This window comes from Danio rerio, chromosome 12 (genome assembly GCF_049306965.1).
Source record: "Danio rerio strain Tuebingen ecotype United States chromosome 12, GRCz12tu, whole genome shotgun sequence".
Lineage (NCBI taxonomy): Eukaryota > Metazoa > Chordata > Actinopteri > Cypriniformes > Danionidae > Danio > Danio rerio.
In genome coordinates, this window is record NC_133187.1 from 19,458,578 (window position 1) to 19,477,433 (window position 18,856).

Consider the following 18,856-nt stretch of genomic DNA (forward strand, 5'->3'; position numbering starts at 1 on the left):
TAGAGAACTGTTTTATTTCATAGGAATTTATGATTTTATTTTTATAAACAAATTATTTTCAAATTGAGCACTTAAACAAATTTGACTCCTCAGACTTCACAATAGTACTGTACATGTAATACTGGTTCTGATTTCTTGGTGCTCCAATAACATCAACCTCAAGATCAGCAGGTTTAATATGAATCTGAAAATTTTCAGCAGGTCACCTTGTCATGGAAAGCTGATAGTTGATAAGAAAGGGCACAGTGTTTGTCCACCAGGAAACAAAACCTCCTTTTCTCTTCTAGTAAAGCCTCCTTACATCCATCTGCGATAAACCTCTGCATGTCTGTCTGCCGGGATGAGATGGTCTCCATGCACTAGAGATGATAAAGATAATAAGACACAACTTAACCATATGACGCAGTCAGATCAGTCAGTCAGAGATGGACAGATATGAACAGATTGCATTAAGAAGCACAAATAAAACATCATATTTAAGCTATTTCTCAAAAAATGGTATTAACATATTTAAGAAATTCACACAGTCAACACCTCAATCTAATGCAGTGATTGTTTTGCGAGTAATTCTTTTATTCCAGACAGAGAATTCATTGCTTTTATAGAAGAGCGCTGTTACCCAGCAGACATGTGAAAATGACACTAGAAACAGAGCTCTGTTCTTCTTCACAGGATTCCCCTCACTATTATAGTTCTGTGCAAGTTGTCATAGTGACCATGAACGTTGCTTGTTTCCTTGGAATTGCTTTCAGAATTTTCTTTTTTTCTTTTTTCCCCATTCGCAGTTCATGCCTGGACAAGAAAGTTCCGCACAAATATTGTTTCTCAATGGCTTTAAACAACAGGAGTGTATGATGAATGTGTGGTGTGGCTTCACGGCTACATGTAACAGACATGTTTTTGCAGGAGATACTGGTCAAAGCCATCAGAAGTGGAACTTAGATAAGTAGGTATTTTATGGGAGCATGCTTTCATTAACAGTTAAAAATTTTAAATATTTCCTGACATGTTTAATGGAGCAATGGAAATTTTCACAGTATTTCTAGTAGCATTTCTACAAGAATAAGTCTAATTTCTTTTAATTTGACTGGAAAAAAAGTATGTTTTATTTTTTTTATTTAAAAAAAAATGTATATCTACCAAATGATGTTTAACAGAATAGAAAATTTTCACAGAATGTCTGATAATATTTTTTCTTCTGGAGAAAGTCTTATTTCGACTAGAATAAAAGCGGTTTCATTTTTTAAACACCATTTTAAGGTTAAAATTATTAGGCCCTTTAAGCTATATACCTAGTTAACCTAGTTAAGCCTTTAAATGTCACTTTAAGCTGCATAGAAGGGTCTTGAAAATATCTCGTAAAATATTATTTACTGTCATCATGGCAAAGAGAAAATGAATAAGTTATTAGAAATGAGTATTTCAAACTATTATATTTAGAATTGTTCTGAAGAAATCTTCTCTCCGTTAAACAGAAATTGGGGAAAAAATAAACAGGGGGGGTAATAATTCCTCAGCATAAATGAGTACAGCCCTTTTAAAAAAAGCCCTTTTTATCCATTCCTCAGTGAATATAGACAATAATTTGGTGCAAACAAAACAGTTGTATTTAACAGTTATATTCATAAAATAAGACATTGTTTACCTAATTTTAATAATTATAATAATAAGAAAATATAGCTATATAAAGGGGCTAATAATTTTAACCTTAAAAATGGTTCATAAAAAATTATTCTAGCCGCAATAAAACAAATACAACTTTATGCAAAAGAACAAATATCATCATACATACTGTAAATATTTCCATACTCTGTTAAAGATCATTTGGAATATTTAAAAAAAAAATAATAATAATAATAATAATAATAAATAATAATAATAATAATTTTCTGTAATCCTGGCTTTCTTGATTCTACTTTTGTGCAGTACCTCTCTGATTGGCAACAGAACAAACCATGGTTGTCCAATGACTTGCCTAATTTAGCTAAAGTCAATTAAATTTAGATATAGTTAAACCTTTAAATTGAACTTTCAGACAAAAAGACAAAAGAAATAGGTTATTTATTAGTTACTAAAGCTATTATGTTTAAAAAAATGTGTTGAACATTTTTCAGTATATAAAATAGCATTTTGGTAATTTTTTAAAGGCTCACCAAACACCAAAACACATTTTTTGAGATGTTGACAGTCATACTGTATATACGTCCACGTTGCTAAAAACACTATTAGGACACATATACTTCACAAAAAGAATGGCTATGAGCTAATAATTTTGACTTCAATCGTATGTACTTTATCTGCACCAATCCAAAATAATCACTTTTAGTTACTCTTTTTGCGATTCTTTTTCTCTTTCATTTACAGCAGGTGACACACAAGAAACCATGGAAGACAAATCATGAAAATAAGACCAGAAAAGGACCTTAAGAAAGATTCAAACTCAAGTTTTCCACACAGCTGACTTCAGCTCAAACTGAACCATCTGTGCTTTAAAATATAAAGTGTTGATCTGTGTTTACAATGGGAATTTTAAGGTCAATTCAGATTTGTTGTGATTTGCAAAGTCAAAGCAAAATTACAACGACACCAAAGCATTTTATAGTGAATGTTTTTCTCTGTGGAAATTTAAATGATTGTGAGTGATGCTTTGTTAAACTCAACGGCAGCTCAGTTTAATTTTCCTTTAGACGTCTGTGTCAAAACAAGACTGAAATAAACTCTGATGCAAACATATTACATAAAAAAAAGTTTTCCAATACCAACTGTTCAAAGGAACAATGCACTATTGAAAGAAGGAACACAATGTTGCTTAATGAACTAATAAAAGTGACAATTAAAAAAGCCCACCCCAGGAGTCTCAGTGCAGTATTTGTTAAACCAAGTTCCTGAAAATAGACATCGAGTAAAATTATGTCTGTAATTGTTTTGTAATCAATAGACTATGCAAGTTTAAATTCATCTGCCAACACTTTTGAGCAGAGACCCCCAATAAATTATTCATTTTTGATACTCAAATGTCTCACCAGGGTTTAAAATCAACAATCGTTAAGTGCCAAATGTAAAAAAAAAATTGTAAAAAAAAATGCCAAATGTAAAAAAAAAAGTTGGCTGGTAACGTTTTATAAATTTTAATGTGATTGGCATAGTCCTATGATTCCAGTCCAATCAAATCTTGGATAAAAAATTTTCACCAGACAGACCATCCTTATTACAAAGACACTTTCTAAATGCAGCAAAGACAGTGCGGATGCACTGAAAGTGTCCAAAAAGATGCAGACCGAGACCGTTTAGACTGCATGTCAGTGATGAAATTGCCTTAAACAACACCTGAATGTACTACAGAATGTTACATTTTCAAATACACAAACAGTGTAACAGTGTTTCGTGAGCTTGGTTTGTGACGCAAACTGCTGGACTTTCATAGCTTCTTAGTCAGGGTTCAAAGTGCATAATAAGCGTCAACATATCCTCACAGCTTGATTTTTGAGATCTAATGTGTTCCCAAATTAAATTAATCTCACATTTTATACGTATAACGCATTAATGCCAAACAACCTATCTTGCACTTATACACACCCTTAGAAGAAACTGCCATTGATGTAAGCTACATTTTTTAATTTGCAGGGTATAAGGTGGAATCATATTCAAACGTAATATTGTCTTCTTTTAAAAGAGTCACTAATTGGGTAGCATTTAGAACAGATACTATATTTGAACTATACTGTATGTTTTGCCACGTAATAGTACTTTTATTTGATTTAGTATGAATTTTCAGTATAGTGTAGGTAGCACTGTGATCTTTGAAAATGTAACATTATGTAGTACATTCAGGTGTTGTTTAAGGCCATTTCATCTCTGATCTTTCATGCATGCAGAAAATAATAACTGTTTTCCATGTCTTTGTGTCTCAATTTGTAGTAAATACAGGGTTCCCATTTTAAGCCAAATGTCAAATTCCTTGGCTTTTCCCTGGCTTTTGCTGAGTAAAATGCAGAATTTTAATAACGGAAGTAAGTTTTTTTCTATGTTAAGACTTTCACTTCAATTGTCTATGTGTAAATGACAAGGAATAAAAAAAATGACAGTAAATGATCAAACTACCGGTTTAAAATTAAGTAAGCATTCTTACATAATAAGGTCAAAAATGAACAAAATAACAGGTAGTAGCTGTGTTGAGCACCAATCAGGCAAACAAAAGTCATTAATAGTATTTTAACAGGTACTACAGCCTGGTAACTGCAATTGATTTGAGTGACTACAGGATGAAAAGCAAGAAAGGAATAAAATTGTCCAAAAAATAGCCCATCAGTAACAATATGCAAAATATGTGAAACCACATGATTGAAAAATCAAAACATGGTGACAAACCAAAACATCTACGATATTCCATGACTTTCAAGGTCTGAAATAGACCTTGCATGATCGATTACAGGATATTAGATAATCCATGATCCATGAGAACCCTTTAAACACTGATCGTCATGAACTTTTTGCTAGTGCTGTCACTTATATAATGTGCATTTAAAAAAGCAATAGGCATGTTTCTCAAGTTTGTAATGAAACTGGTATGAACATTTGCTGTCAACAAAAGAAAACCAGAAATGTTAGTTTTGTAATTTTACTGTTGTTGATTTTGTCCAAATAGTTCTACACGTTTTTAATAAAGTAACGCACATGCCACTAACTCTTTTCACAACCAATGGCAGCTGCAGTAAATTGCTGGTCATGTTCAGACCCTGTATGCTAGAACACTGAAGCAAAGACGTTTGCTATTGTTTAATTATGACTTTAATCCCTACTACACACTACAGGATTTTAAGCCCTATTTGCAACCTCGCAGACAGATCAGTCTGTAATCGGGGAAAGTCTGTGGGTGATCAGCAGTCTTTATGGGTAAACTACAGAACGACGCATGACCTTGCAGACAAATCCAATATCTAGCATGCTGAATACAGTACAGAATACAATCAATGAGATGAATGGCCGTTGTGTTTAGGAGCTCAACAGAAATGTCTGTGATTGGCCAGAATCGACATCATTGCACTCGCTACACTCTGCTTTTGCGTAAACAAGAAGCTTAATAAAGCCACGTCTATCTGCTGAACTGTGCAGATATAAGAGGGATCAATCTGCTGACAGATCAGTTGATTGACAATGTTTTCAAAAGCTTCCTTGAACCCTTTCAGAGAGCATTTATTCATTTATTTATATTTTTCTGCAGCTTTTAGTATGCTGAACCCACTTTTATTGCCAATCTTAGCCAATCCTAATAGTTTGTTTTGGTTTGTCAATATCCACAACCAGCACAGAGCCACAGGGATCAAGAGAGCCTGCAATGACCTCCCTTCAGATCCCGCTTTTAGAGAGATTTCAAATGCTTTGTGTCAGTGATGTCATCATCACACAAGCAGTCAATAGTGTTCAGCTCTTTCTGATGGCTCCATCCTCAACATTTTATTAGTTGTGGTTCTTGGGTGAAAGAGTTGTTGTCAGAATCACTGTCATTTTACAAAAAAATTAAAGGGATAATTCACTCAAGAATGAAATAGAAGAAGATGTATGGTAAAATGTTGACCATTGGCACTCCTAGTAAGAAAAACAAATACTATGGAATACAAAGTTACTAACTTCTGTCTTTAAAAAAAAAAAATAATAATAACTTAAACAGGTTCAAAAGAGGTCAAAGGTGACTAAGTGATCATCTTTGGGTGAACTATCCCTTTAAAAGCCACTCATATAAAAAAGCTAAATAATAATAAGACTAATAACAATTAAATAAAAACAAATAAAACAGAGGAAACAATTTCTCAAAAACACAATTTTTCCATCAAATGTCAGTCTATGAACTAAAGAGCTGTTTCGTATGCACCTAAAAAAATTAGACAAAATATTCCCAGACAGAAAAATGCACGCACACACACACTCACACACACTCACTCACACACACTCACTCACACACACTCACTCACACACACTCACACACACACACTCACACACACACACTCACACACACACACTCACACACTCACACACACACACTCACACACACACACTCACACACTCACACACACTCACACACACTCACACACACTCACACACACTCACACACACTCACACACACTCACACACACTCACACACACTCACACACAAAAAGCCTCACCTCATTTTCTTTGATCTCATATTTGGACGAATGTTTCCCTTGACTTTTTCTTCGTAGTTTCTTCAGGTCAGCCTGTGATTTGTCCAGGAAGTCTTGCTTTAATTTGTGTTCTGACTGGTATCTTTTAAAAGTGGCCTAAAGGGAATGTAATTCCACCGTATTTATGAAAATCTCTCCTTGCATAGACAAGTGGAACATTCAAAATACTCAAGTAACAAAGAAAGAAATCTTCAATACTTACAGTCATGTACTTGGTATCCATATCAGTTTTCTTTTCCAGTTCAGCAATGAGCTCTTTGTGGAACCTCTTGAACTGTAACCACAAGATTTATAGAGATAAGTCAAATTTGAATTTGAAATTTATAAAAAAAAAAAATCAATAAATTGCACGAGATCTTATCAATTCCAATGCTACGATAACGTGACTATGTAGAACATTTAACCAAAACGAATAATCTTATCAGCTTCAGTGGTTAAATATTCATAACACTGTGAATGGGAATACCTAAGATCATCTGATAAAAATGGTTTTGGAGGAAGAAACACTCTGAAAGTCAAGAGAGCAGAAGGTCAGCCCTCAGTGGCCACATACCACAGGCAAGTTCAGCACACACATTATGCCAAGGCAAAATATGTTTGTATTATTTATAATGTCAAGCTCATGGGAGTTTTCCAATATCACTTCCTGCTTCAGTACTGCTCTTAAGTATACCCATTTAAAATCCGGAGTTCATCATACTTTTCAAAAGTAATTTTCTTGCTGTGATGCCAATGCTGCTTTTTTAGTTAATAATAATAATAATAATAATAACAATGCATTTTATTTAAAGGCGCCTTTCTAGCACCTCAAGGACACCATACAATCAACAAGAGCAATAAAACAACAAGACAAATAATAAAATATACACAGCAACAGTGCAAATAAAATTAAGTATTAAAAGCTATCTTAAATAAGTGGGTTTTGAGTTTTGATTTGAACAGTGTAAGGTAGTCAATGTTTCTGATGGCAGGTGGTAGTGAGTTCCAAAGCCCCGGAGCAGATCGGCTAAATGCTCTGTTGCCCATAGTTGAAAGGCGAGAAGAGGGAGCAGACAAGTGGAGGGAGGAAGAAGATCGCAGGGTGCGAGAAGGAAAAGAAATGTGGATGAGGGCAGACAAATATGGATGGATGGAGTGTGGATGGCTTTGAATGTCAACATCAAGATTTTAATGTCAATTCGAAAATGAACAGGTAACCAATGAAGCTGCTGCAGGACAGGGGTGATGTGATGAGAAGAAGGGGTTCTGGTGATGATACGGGCAGCTGAGTTCTGGACCAACTGAAGCTTACGGAGAGATTTATGAGTGAGACCAAAGAGAAGAGAGTTGCAGTAATCTAAACGAGATGTGACAAGGCTATGAACGAGAACAGCAGTGGCATGAGGGGTAAGAGAAGGGCGAAGACGGTTAATGTTGCAAAGGTGGAAGTAAGCAGAACGGGTGATGTTACTGATGTGAGAATCAAAGAATAGAGTGCTATCAGTTGCACCCAATCCTTCACAAATCATTGTAAAATGCTGATTTTAAATATACATGCTTGTCACATCAAACAAATTTAAATATTAGTCAAAGATAACACATGTAAACCCATCATGCAGTTTTAAAATGAATGTTTTTATTATTCGGAGGGGAAAATACAAAACTACATTACCCTGTGTGGAAAAAGTGTTTGCCCCAAAAAAAGTGTTTGTGTTTGCCCTAAACCTAATAACTGGTTGGGCCACCCTTAGCAGCAACAGCTGCAATCAAGCATTTTCTATAACTTTCAATGAGTCTGTTACAGCACTGTGGAGGTATTTTGGCTCACTCATCATTGCAGAATTGTTGTAATTCTTTTCGCACATGAACCACATTTTTAAGGTTATGCAACAACATCTTAATTGGATTCAGGTGAGGACATTGACTAGGCTACTCCAAAATTTTTATTTTGTTTTTTCTCAGCCATTCATAAGTGGACTTGCTGGTGTGCTTTGGATCATTGTCCTGCCATAGAACCCAAATTCGCTTCAGCTTGAAGTCACTAACAGATGGATGGACATTCTCCTTCGGGGTAATTTGGCACACAACAGAACGATTCTATTTATCGCAGCAAGTGGTCCAGATCTCGAAGCTGCAAATAAGCACCAGAGCATCACACTAGCATCACCACCACAATTTACTGTTGGTTTGATGTTTTTTTTTCAGAAATGCTGAGTTATTTTTTGCGTCACACATACTGTAATGGAACAAACACCTGCCAAAAAGTTTAACTTTTGCCTCGTCAGTCCACAGACTATTCTCCCAACAGTACTGGGCATCATTAAGATGTTTTCTGGCAAAACCGAGACAGTTCTTTATGTTGTTTTAATGTTTTTGCTCATCAGTGGTTTTCATCTTAAAAACTCTGCCACGCAAACATTTTTGCCCAGTCTCTTTCTTATGGTGGAGTCATGAACACTCACTTTAAATGAGTCAAGTGAGGTCTGCAGATCTTTGGATGTTGTGGTGTCTTCTCTGACCTCTTGGATGAGTTGTCGCTGCACTCTTGGGGTAATTTTGGTCAGCCGGCCACTTCTGGGAAGGTTCTCCGCTGTTCCATATTTTTGTCATTTGTAGATAATGGCTCTCACTGTGGTTCACTGCCGTCCCAAAGCTTTAGAAATGACTTTACAACCTTTTCCAGACTGGCAGAACTCTATTATTTTCTGAATTTCTTTAGATTACTTTAGAGTTTCTTGACTGCGAACAGATGTGGCAGTAATCAGGCCTAAGTGTGGCTAGAGAAATTGAACTCCAAAGTTAAATAGTTATATTGTTTTAACTCTTTTGCACTTCTTTCAACTCATTTTTCTCTTAATAATGAAAACCTCCTTTAAACACCTGCATGTTGTGTTTACTTGTGTTGTCTTTGACTAATATTTAAATTTGTTTGATGATCTGAAACATCTAACTGTGAAAATGCAAAAAAAAAAAAAAAAAGAAATCATAAAGGGGCAACTTTTTTCAACACTGTATATTGTCATAATCTTTTTGCCCTAAATTATTCTTGCAAAATTGACAACATTATTTTTAAGCTTCATCTTAATTGGAAGATAAATAAGGAAAAAACATGTTTTAACATATAAACACACACGCATGCATGTACGTACGTACGCACGCACACACAAACAAACAAACTTTGAAAATCAGAAGAAGGGCCATGAATGTACAGTACTTACAGACTCCTCCATCTCCAATTGGGCGTTCTTGTGCACTTCTGAAATCTCCATTAACACCACTCCTGAAAAGAAAAATTGCACATTATTGCAAGACCATTTGCAATAATAATCATTTATGTTTTTTGTTTGTTTTGTTTCCATCAAAACTTGGTATCAGTTTAAAGTTGCCCTACAGAAGGCTATACTTTAAAGTTTATGTGTTCCTCTGTGACTGCACCTTTAGCATGCATCTCTCCTACTCCATAAGATCAGTGTCATTTCATCTTGCTGTGGCTCCATTAGTGTTGCTCATAAAAACAAACATTACAGCAAGCAAACGGAGCCAAGCTGCAGCATTATCACTCATCTAGCAGTTATAATAGCTTCATTAGCATGGCAGGGTCAGTGGAATGAGTCTGTAAATGTAGTATTTGTACTGACAGTGTCAGAGCCTGCAGTGTGTTTTCAGAACCCCACAGATGATGCATAAAAGGCATCTTTACAAAGGTTACAGGGCATCCCAGGCAATGTAAGCCTAAATAAATGTACATTAGTGCCTATAAACGCAGAAGAACCAGTATTAATACATCAAATTTTTATAGTTCACCAAAAAATGAAAATGTGTTGTTAATTTGCACACCCACAAAAGAGGTAGTCATTTAAAAATGTCTGCATAGACCAAGCATTTAACGGGGCATTATTACACAAAGAACACTTTTAGAAGACATTTAAGTACAGTTGTGTGGCAACAGTGTATGAAATAGTCTGTCTCTAATGATACAAAAGTAAAGTATTAATAGTTTTTTATGTAATAACACTTTGTCAGAACAGTCTGCAGAAAGACTTTGACATTCTCCCTTTGTGTCATCAGACTAGAAAATTCACGCCCATCATCGACGATCTTATTAGCATAGACAGCCCTTAAAAAGCAGCCATCATCCAGTTTTCATCAGGTTCCTCACTATACCTCAATAAACTCCCACTGGAAGGGTTTCAGGGCAAGTACGATGGATACAACTCAAGTCACAATTGAATTTTATTGCGTACATTTACACAATGTTCTGCCACAAACTAGACAGCCTGAGTACTGACGTTACACTAGTCTGTCAAACTTCAACGTTCTTCCTCGTTTAAAGAGCCCATATTATACATGAAATAGGGTCATATCTTGGTTGTAAGGGTCTCCAACAACAGTTTAATATGCATGCAAAGGTCAAAGAACACTTTCATGGTCTTATAATCTGCATTTATTTTTACCTAATTATCCCAGCGACTCCTGTATGAATCGTCCAGTGATTCATTTGTTCCCAAACCCCTCCTTAGCGCGAAGCTAATCAGCGCTGATTGGACCAATGACAGTCTGTTATGATTGGTCGACTGCCTTCAGTGAGAGAGTGAAATGCCCAACAGCTAATCAGCAATATAAAAGTAATCACAGTTCATACACGCTCGATAGTGTAGGCGTGGATTTTAGTTGCCAGTGGGTCAATGTAAAAACAGACTAAGGACTTGAAAATAAAGACGTCTCTCTATTTAATTGAGCAAAAACTTTAAAAACAGTTGATGCACTCACTGCACTCTGCTCTTTTCAAACACACACACACACACACACACACACACACACACACACACACACACACACACACACACACACACACACACACACACACACACACACACACACACACACCCTGCTCCGGACGACAACGCGCGCGCACACACAAACACACACACCTCCGGACGACAGCGCGCGCACACGCACACACACACAGACACATAAACTACTCCTCCTCCATGGAGCTCCGTAAACAAAGCAGCATGCGTCGCGTTTTTAACGTGGTTTTGCACGCGATATGAGAATAAAGCGAGTTAACCTCATACAGTACACGCGGTTACAAGTAACAAATCACAACTAAATACAATTGCAAGCTAGAGTCAACGAGGCAACTTTAATCGCACGTACTTACACTTGAGAAATGTAGGAAGAAACCCATTCTGACATGTCCAGCAGTAAGTTACTCTTTACTGATCCTTCCTTTAACAAACGCCGATGAAGTATTCTTTGTAGCATGTAGTTTCCAGGAGTTTCCAGTAGTTCCCAACTGCTTGGTTATAATGCTGAGGTTTTATCTTTAGCTTTTATCGTAGAGACTCAATAATATCCATCTGCAGTGTGACTTCAATCGACTGATGTTTGTGTGTGTGTGTGTGTGTTTCTGGGTTTCTATGTCAGAGGGCGGGGCCGCAGGTTTCAAAACTCCCGGGTTTGCGCGTGCACGTGAATAACTTGGTTTCGTTCGTACGTGATGGCGAAACACCTAATGACTCGGTATCAAGGCGACTCGTTTGAAGCACTATGAGTCGACTCTTTTATAGATGAATCAACAGTTTTAAACACTGTACACTAACAGCTTAAAGCCTTAGCTGGATACTTTACTTCACTTAGAGCTGTGTTACAAACTACATGGAAGGGCATTTTCAAAAACCCATAATATGGGCTCTTTAATTAACAGTTGCTAGTAGGTTATAAACCGGCAAGCGTACCAACCCCGAGCAATAACTAACTGAAAGAGAAGAAAAAAATTAAACTTGCGCCTTGATTTATACACAGACACAACCTATCGGCTAGAAACAGTAAAACATATATCCATAATCTATGAAAACTATGACATATATGAAAATACAACATAAATGTGCCTGCATTTAAACTAACATGGCAAATATGCATACTTATATTTGTTCTTCAAATACTCTAAAGCATATTAACATCTATCATTAATGATATACATATTATAAACAATAGTGACACATACTGGAAAGTCCAAGCCATAATAAGTGTATAGTTTTAGGATGCACAAATGAACATTGTAGTCTCCACAGACTGCATTCTTCTGAGCCACTTCTTTTGACATTTTCAGTTTTTCACAGATAAGTTAGTCCAATCAAGTATAGACATTTGTAGCCATCCCTTTTTAAAAAGAAGGTCGAAAGCACAATCTCATTTGGATTTTAAGCGACAGTCACCAAAACTGCACAATTTGGATGGAAGCCTAAAAGGGGGTCTTTCAAATAGTTACAAAAGTATATGTTTATTTATTACAAGACTTTTTGTTGATTTTCTGGAACAACTACACATTTAAAGAAATATATTCTAATATTACCATGAAATAAAATTACTGTGTAATAGTATATTGTGTAATAGCCAGTATTTGTCAAACCACCCACCCCTAAATCCTCTTTTTTTTTTTGTGGCAGGAACAAGCTTCCGTATATATATCCCATTGTGACCCCATCTTTTATGTCAATGTCAACCCATGTTAATTGGTAGTAAGTTTGACTACAATTTGACATTAAATTCATCACTTATGAGTTAGGCCAGTTTGAAAAGCACTGATTTGTTTTAAAATAAACGATGAAATGCACAATTTAATGAAGAAAAGATCTATGTACAAATGCACCTGTCAATCAACCAAATTTGAATTCCTATGACAAGGAAGAGGGTTTTCTGAGCATGAAAGATGAGGTTTTTAATGCCGAGGTAATATTGCACAAGTAACTGACACCTGAGCTGTGACAACATAAATCCTTCAAGTGCTCCTGCATATATTTGTATAATATAAAAGGTACAGGATTGAATTTTTAAAGAATTAAACACAAAATACTACAGTATTTAAGGTAAAATTTAACTACTGATTCTGGATTTTGGTTTTCGATGTCTCTGTGATCTATTAATGCTGTACTACAATATGAATTTGAAAAACAAACTGACAACATTTTGATTAATATGTATAATCCCTTTTAGAGAAAAAAGTGCTTCTGTAAGTGAAACATGATATTAAGAACATTTTATTTTTCATTTTGGAATGAACAAAATGTGGATTTGACTATTTTGTTGACTATATTGTTAGGTAATATTATAGCTCATACTGTCGAAGTGACATCAGCAGAAAAGGAAAGCTGTCATTTTCATGTACGTTTTATGTAAGAATGTTGATCTCATACTGGCCACAAGGCAAAAAAAACAAACAAACAAAAAAACAATAAACTCAACTACTATTAGGTAAAACTGCTGCTAATAAGTAGCGTGAAATAAAAATTTGCCCTCTCTTTAAAAAGCAGAACCCAAATTCATTTTTGAATTCCCATTATAGCCCACATGTACTTTTTCTTTTGAATGAATAAGCAATAAAGATTAGTTAAGAAAACAAGTAGAAGTTCCTAAAAAAAGTTGAAAAAACATTTTTTTACCATAAAATTCACAGATTTATCAGCATATGGTTTTATGCGAATGTTTCGGAACCCCTTGCAAATTCTGCAAAAATGTCAGTAAATAAGACTAAATAAAATAATTAAATAAAACCAAATAAGAGATATCAAACAAAATGCATGTCATTTTTTGAATTTAGTACTCTCATGGGTGAGATTTTTTACTTAAATAAATGAAAAAAGAAAAATAGCCGAAATTATTAAAATACCTCCTCTTCAAATTTGGCAACAGTTAGTTCTTCATACTGTGTGTGGTTATCTGGATGATCTACAGCTTTGTTTTGAAGAGGGCTGTTGTTCAGAAAATCCTCTAGGTCCTGCAGATTCTTCATTTTTCCAGTATCTTTTTCATATTTGAACTCTTTCAAACAGTGACTATGATTTTGACATCCATCTTTTGACACGGAGGATAATTAAGGGACTCAAAAACAACTATACAAAAAAGTTAAATTGTTCACTGATGCTCCATAAGGAAACATTATGCATTAAGAGCCAAGGGGTGAAAACTTTTGAAAAAAATCAAAATTTAGTTTAAATACAGTATTTTTTAACCTATTCAGTACTGTTCTTTGAAAACAGCAGAACATACATGCATGTTTTCCAAGGACAAGTTATATAATTTACTTTGATCTTTACATTTAAATAGTTTTCACCCCCTGTTCTTAATTTATCATGTTGCATTATGAACAGAAAAACCTTTTCTAAAAGCTCAGTTTGAATAAATGAACATGAGTAACATGGATCTGAAAATCGAACAGTTCAAATAAGCAAGATGATGAAAAACTGAAGAACATACAAGGACTCACGAACAACCACCACAAATCAAAAAAAACAAAAAAAAACCTTCATAGATCATCTAAGTAACCGCACACAGTATTAAAAAAACAAAACTTTTAAAATGGGCTATTTTAATAATTTCATCCATTTACTGTCGTGTGAACTATGTGTAAACATTTTATGTCAAATAAATTTTTCAGGACAGTACTATTTAAAAAAAACACTCATGTATTGTCTTATTATGTTAAAAATTTCCAATTATGTAAAAGTTTTCCCAAACTTTCACACGCCACAGTATGTTATCCTTTTGCTTTTTCAACCTTGCAATTGAATCAAAATGTCATAACTTGATCTTCCAACAAAAACAACGACTTCTCCCAGGTGGTGTATGCCAGACTGCATTCCAATCAACAACAACAAACTGATTGTTTAGCAAAGATCTGCCACTATTTCTGTTACAACAACTTCACCATCAAATGTACGTGTTTGTTGTCCTCTAATGGCGAAAAATGCTTTATTAGGGTTTAAACGAAAAGCACTAATGCGTCAGAGTGACTAACAGAAAGTAAATATTTAAACTACAAATCACAGGAAGAGTTGAAGAAAAATCCAGAAGGATTCAATACTTTTAACGCCTGTTAAGATGGCTTAAGGAGTTTACTGGAAAAGCATTGTGTGACAGCAGCTTTCTATTAGACTGCAGCTATTTTGGGGTTTACCCCCTTGGTTTTTCCTACCCAGATTGAAAAAGCTTCCTGTATCCACAAACAGGGGAGCAACTCTAAAATTTGGGTGTCATTTTACAGGAAACCTTATAAAATTCTATTTGAAAAAATCCATAAACTCAAATTTGTGAGAGTATAACTCTGTGTCGAATCTCTTCAAATCAATGTAAGAGTTATTCTACTCCAACTTTTTTATAAATAAAATTTCCAAGTACCCAATTTTGAAGTTTCTCCATAACTCCATAAGTATAAATGCAAAATCTCAGTGTCACTGATCAGAACACAACAACATCAACTTCTGAAAGTGATAAATATTATAGCATATGTTTTCTGCCACCTAAATGTTTGAACCACCAAAATACTAGGCTTTATTTGAAGGTGTGTATCATTTATTATGCATAAGTTTTACGAACACTGATTGTTTTTTTTTCTTGTTTTTTTTCAACATAACTTTTTATTATTTTATTGACAATTTTTAAAAACTATAATAAATTAAATATATGCACAACAATCTGTCCATGTGAGTGTCCTCATCAGGTAGCTACATAATAAAACAGAACATAGAACATTTAAAGTAATGTTTTTGTAAGGAAGATAATTGGCAAATGGTGTTAGAGAATAAAGCTTTTGTTAAAAGTTTTATTAAGGTGTATTACTGGTGATGTGATGAGTGATTGGGTAGCACTACATGGACAATTAAAGAAAAATGAATACCTGTTTAAAATTATTTGACCTACAACACAATATTTCAGTGAATTTAAAAGATTTTTAAGGCCTAAAATTTTAAGACCCTGCAGACACCCTGATTTTTTTTCCTCAAAAAACAGTGACCATTGACTTGAGTTGACGAATGAGCAAAGGTCTAAAAATCGTCTTTAATGTTCTACTAAAGAAGAAAAGCCATCTATATCTTCCATGCTAAGAAAGTTTCTTACATGGCTCCCATTGGGGTTGATAAGCGTAATGGCCTGTTACCAGTGTCATTAAAGGTCAGGTGAAATTAAATTAAAGATTTTTAAATATTAGTTTCAGCCTGTGAATTAAGAATATTTATAATCTAGTATGCTCCAAAACAGCAGCGGTGGAAAGAGTACTGAAAACACGCTCAAGCAAAAGTAACATTACTTGCCCAAAAATGTAGTGCAAGTAGTAAAAGTATCTGTTGTAAATATTACTCAGAGTATAAGTAAAAAGTAGCCCTTCTAAAAGTACTCAAGAGTAGCGAGTAAAAATTTATGTTTATATGCAGTTTGTGCAGGGATAAGTGTAAATGTAACATTCTGTAGTGCATTTAGTGATCTTTCTATTTTCACTCGTTCCTTCCTTCCATTGTTGGTTTGTTCTGTCCTTACTTAAGTTATTCATTTATTCGTTCACTTATTTATTCCATCATTTGGTTTTGTTCATTTATTAATTTGTTCATTCCTTCCGTCGTTCTTTAGTTCTTTCAGTCCTTCTTTGTCTCTTTTCTTCATTCATTCGGTCCTTTCTTGCTTCATTAGTTCAGTCCTTCCTTCCTTCCTTTGGTCCTTCTTTCCATTCCTTGTTTTGCCCTTCCTTTATTAGATCCTTCCTTCCATTCTTCATTTATTCCATTTAGTGATTGTTTAAGGCTTTTTGGTGATTTCAGTCATCATACAGTTGACATTCTTCATTTTCTCATCAATGACAGTCTATAAAAAGTTTCTGGGTCATTACATGTAAAGATTTTGGACATCTTCTTGGACATTTTTAATGCTTCTAAAAGGTTTGCTGCATTTATAAAGTGCCCATGTCTTGAGGTCAATCAGTATGATGCGATTTACTTTATTACATTTACATTTAGTCATTTAGCAGACGCTTTTATCCAAAGCGACTTACAAATGAGGACAAGGAAGCAACTTACACAACTATAAGAACAACAATGAATAAGTGCTATAGGCAAATTTCAGGTCTGTAAAGTCTAAGAAGGAAAGTATTAGTAATTTTTTTTTTTTTGGTACAGTTAGTGTGATATCCAGAGAGGCAATTGCAGATTAGGAAGTGAAGTAGAGATTAAATAGTTGAGTTTTTAGTCGTTTCTTGAAAATAGCGAGTGACTCTGCTGTTCTGATGCAGTTAGGGAGTTCATTCCACCAACTGGGCAGATTGAGCGCGAGCATGAGCGAAAGTGATTTCTTCCCTCTTTGGGATGGAACCACGAGGCGACGTTCATTCACAGAACGCAAGTTTCTGGAGGGCACATAGATCTGCAGAAGTGAGAGAAAATAAGGAGCAAGGCCAGAAGTCGCTTTGTAGGCAAACATCAGAGCTTTGAATTTGATGCGAGCAGCAACTGGCAGCCAGTGCAAACGGACTAGCAGTGGAGTGATGTGCAATATATGCAATTTGATTGGACAGAAAATGCTAACCAATTATTTTTTTTTTAGCCAATCACCATATATAAGGAAATAAAGTAGTGGAGTAAAATTGCAGATACAGTACAAAAAATGTACTCAGGGGAAAGTCAAAGTACACATTTTTAAAAACTACTTAGCAAATTACAATTCCAGAAGAAAAACTACTCAATTACATTAATTGGAGTATTTGTAATTTGTTACTTTACACCACCACAAAACAGTGACAATTTGCGTTTAGAAAATATAAAACTGATAAAAAATATTAAAAAAAAAACATCCAAAGCTTGTAACTTCCACATAAATGGATCAACTATTCTTTTCACATAACCTCATACGTCAGTTTCTCATCAAATCTTCTGACTAATCAAACACTTTCTAGTATCTATAATTTATAGACATTAGTTTAAGCTCAAACACTTTCGATGAATAATCCGTTTAAAAATTAGGGGGGTGGGGGGGTGGAAGCTAGTACAATAATCTGAAAGTTGATAAACACAACAAAAAAAAAACATTTTCCTGATTGCACCATCAAAAACCTAGTCTAAACAGTCTCTAAGAAGATGGAGATTCACCATTTTCCTAAAAAATACATTTCATTATTTGTTTGTGCAGTGAGATAATGTCTGTCATGCACAATTCCACCATTCGATAACACATCAACGCCAAGGAGGTTTTTTTTTTTTTTTATAAAAAAGCTAACAAAAGTACTCTTTCAATGGACTATTCTTTCAGTACTAATTTAGAAAACTTGTGTAAGCAAGGGAAAAGGGTGGTGACCAAACAGAGTACTTGACAAATTCCAGTCCTACAACTTCAAGCAAATGCTTAAATACTTGAGCAAAATCACTGTTTCAGAACCAAATGAAGAAATACAGTTGTAATTCAATATATGACGCATATGGCTCAATCATGCAGTCTGTGTAGTTATTTTAAATAACAATGTTCAAATTGTGTTCATCTACATTTATTATGGATTATTCTGAAGCATTCTTGCAGACATGCTGATACTGACACAATATTCATTTAATCATATCACGTTGTCAATCAAATGTCACAATTCTAAGCAATGCATTCCTTTGTAACAATTGAGCTTGGAATCTTTTTTTTCCTGAAGGGATTTGGGACAGAAAGTTTTGCAGACAAAGTCTCACAGAGTTCCTGTTTGCTTTGCTTGTTTGCTGCCAGTCTGTGCAGAAATTCGCACTGTCTGGTGGTCATCTGGAAGAGATTCCAGACAAAAAAGACAAGGCTAGAAGAACTTGGTAAACTACTAAAAGGGCATTTCGTTGCATGGGGTGTTCTTCTGCAGAAAATCTTTGGAAAGAGTCCGTCTG

General features: G+C 34.8%; 1 protein-coding gene across 3 annotated transcripts in view; it reads right to left on the reverse strand.

Annotated features, from left to right (window-relative positions):
* Positions 1-18,856, reverse strand: part of baiap2l1a (BAR/IMD domain containing adaptor protein 2 like 1a) — a 47,425-nt gene that overhangs the window by 21,881 nt on the left and 6,688 nt on the right. For all 3 annotated transcript variants that reach the window (XR_012387499.1, XM_009306593.5, NM_198922.1), the window contains 4 exon segments: positions 9,398-9,459; positions 6,403-6,474; positions 6,162-6,296; positions 207-359 (listed from right to left, as the gene is read on the reverse strand). Coding sequence is in view for 2 of the 3 variants with exons in the window: in XM_009306593.5 (XP_009304868.1) it covers positions 207-359; positions 6,162-6,296; positions 6,403-6,474; positions 9,398-9,459 (422 nt within the window). In the remaining variant the exon portion in view is untranslated.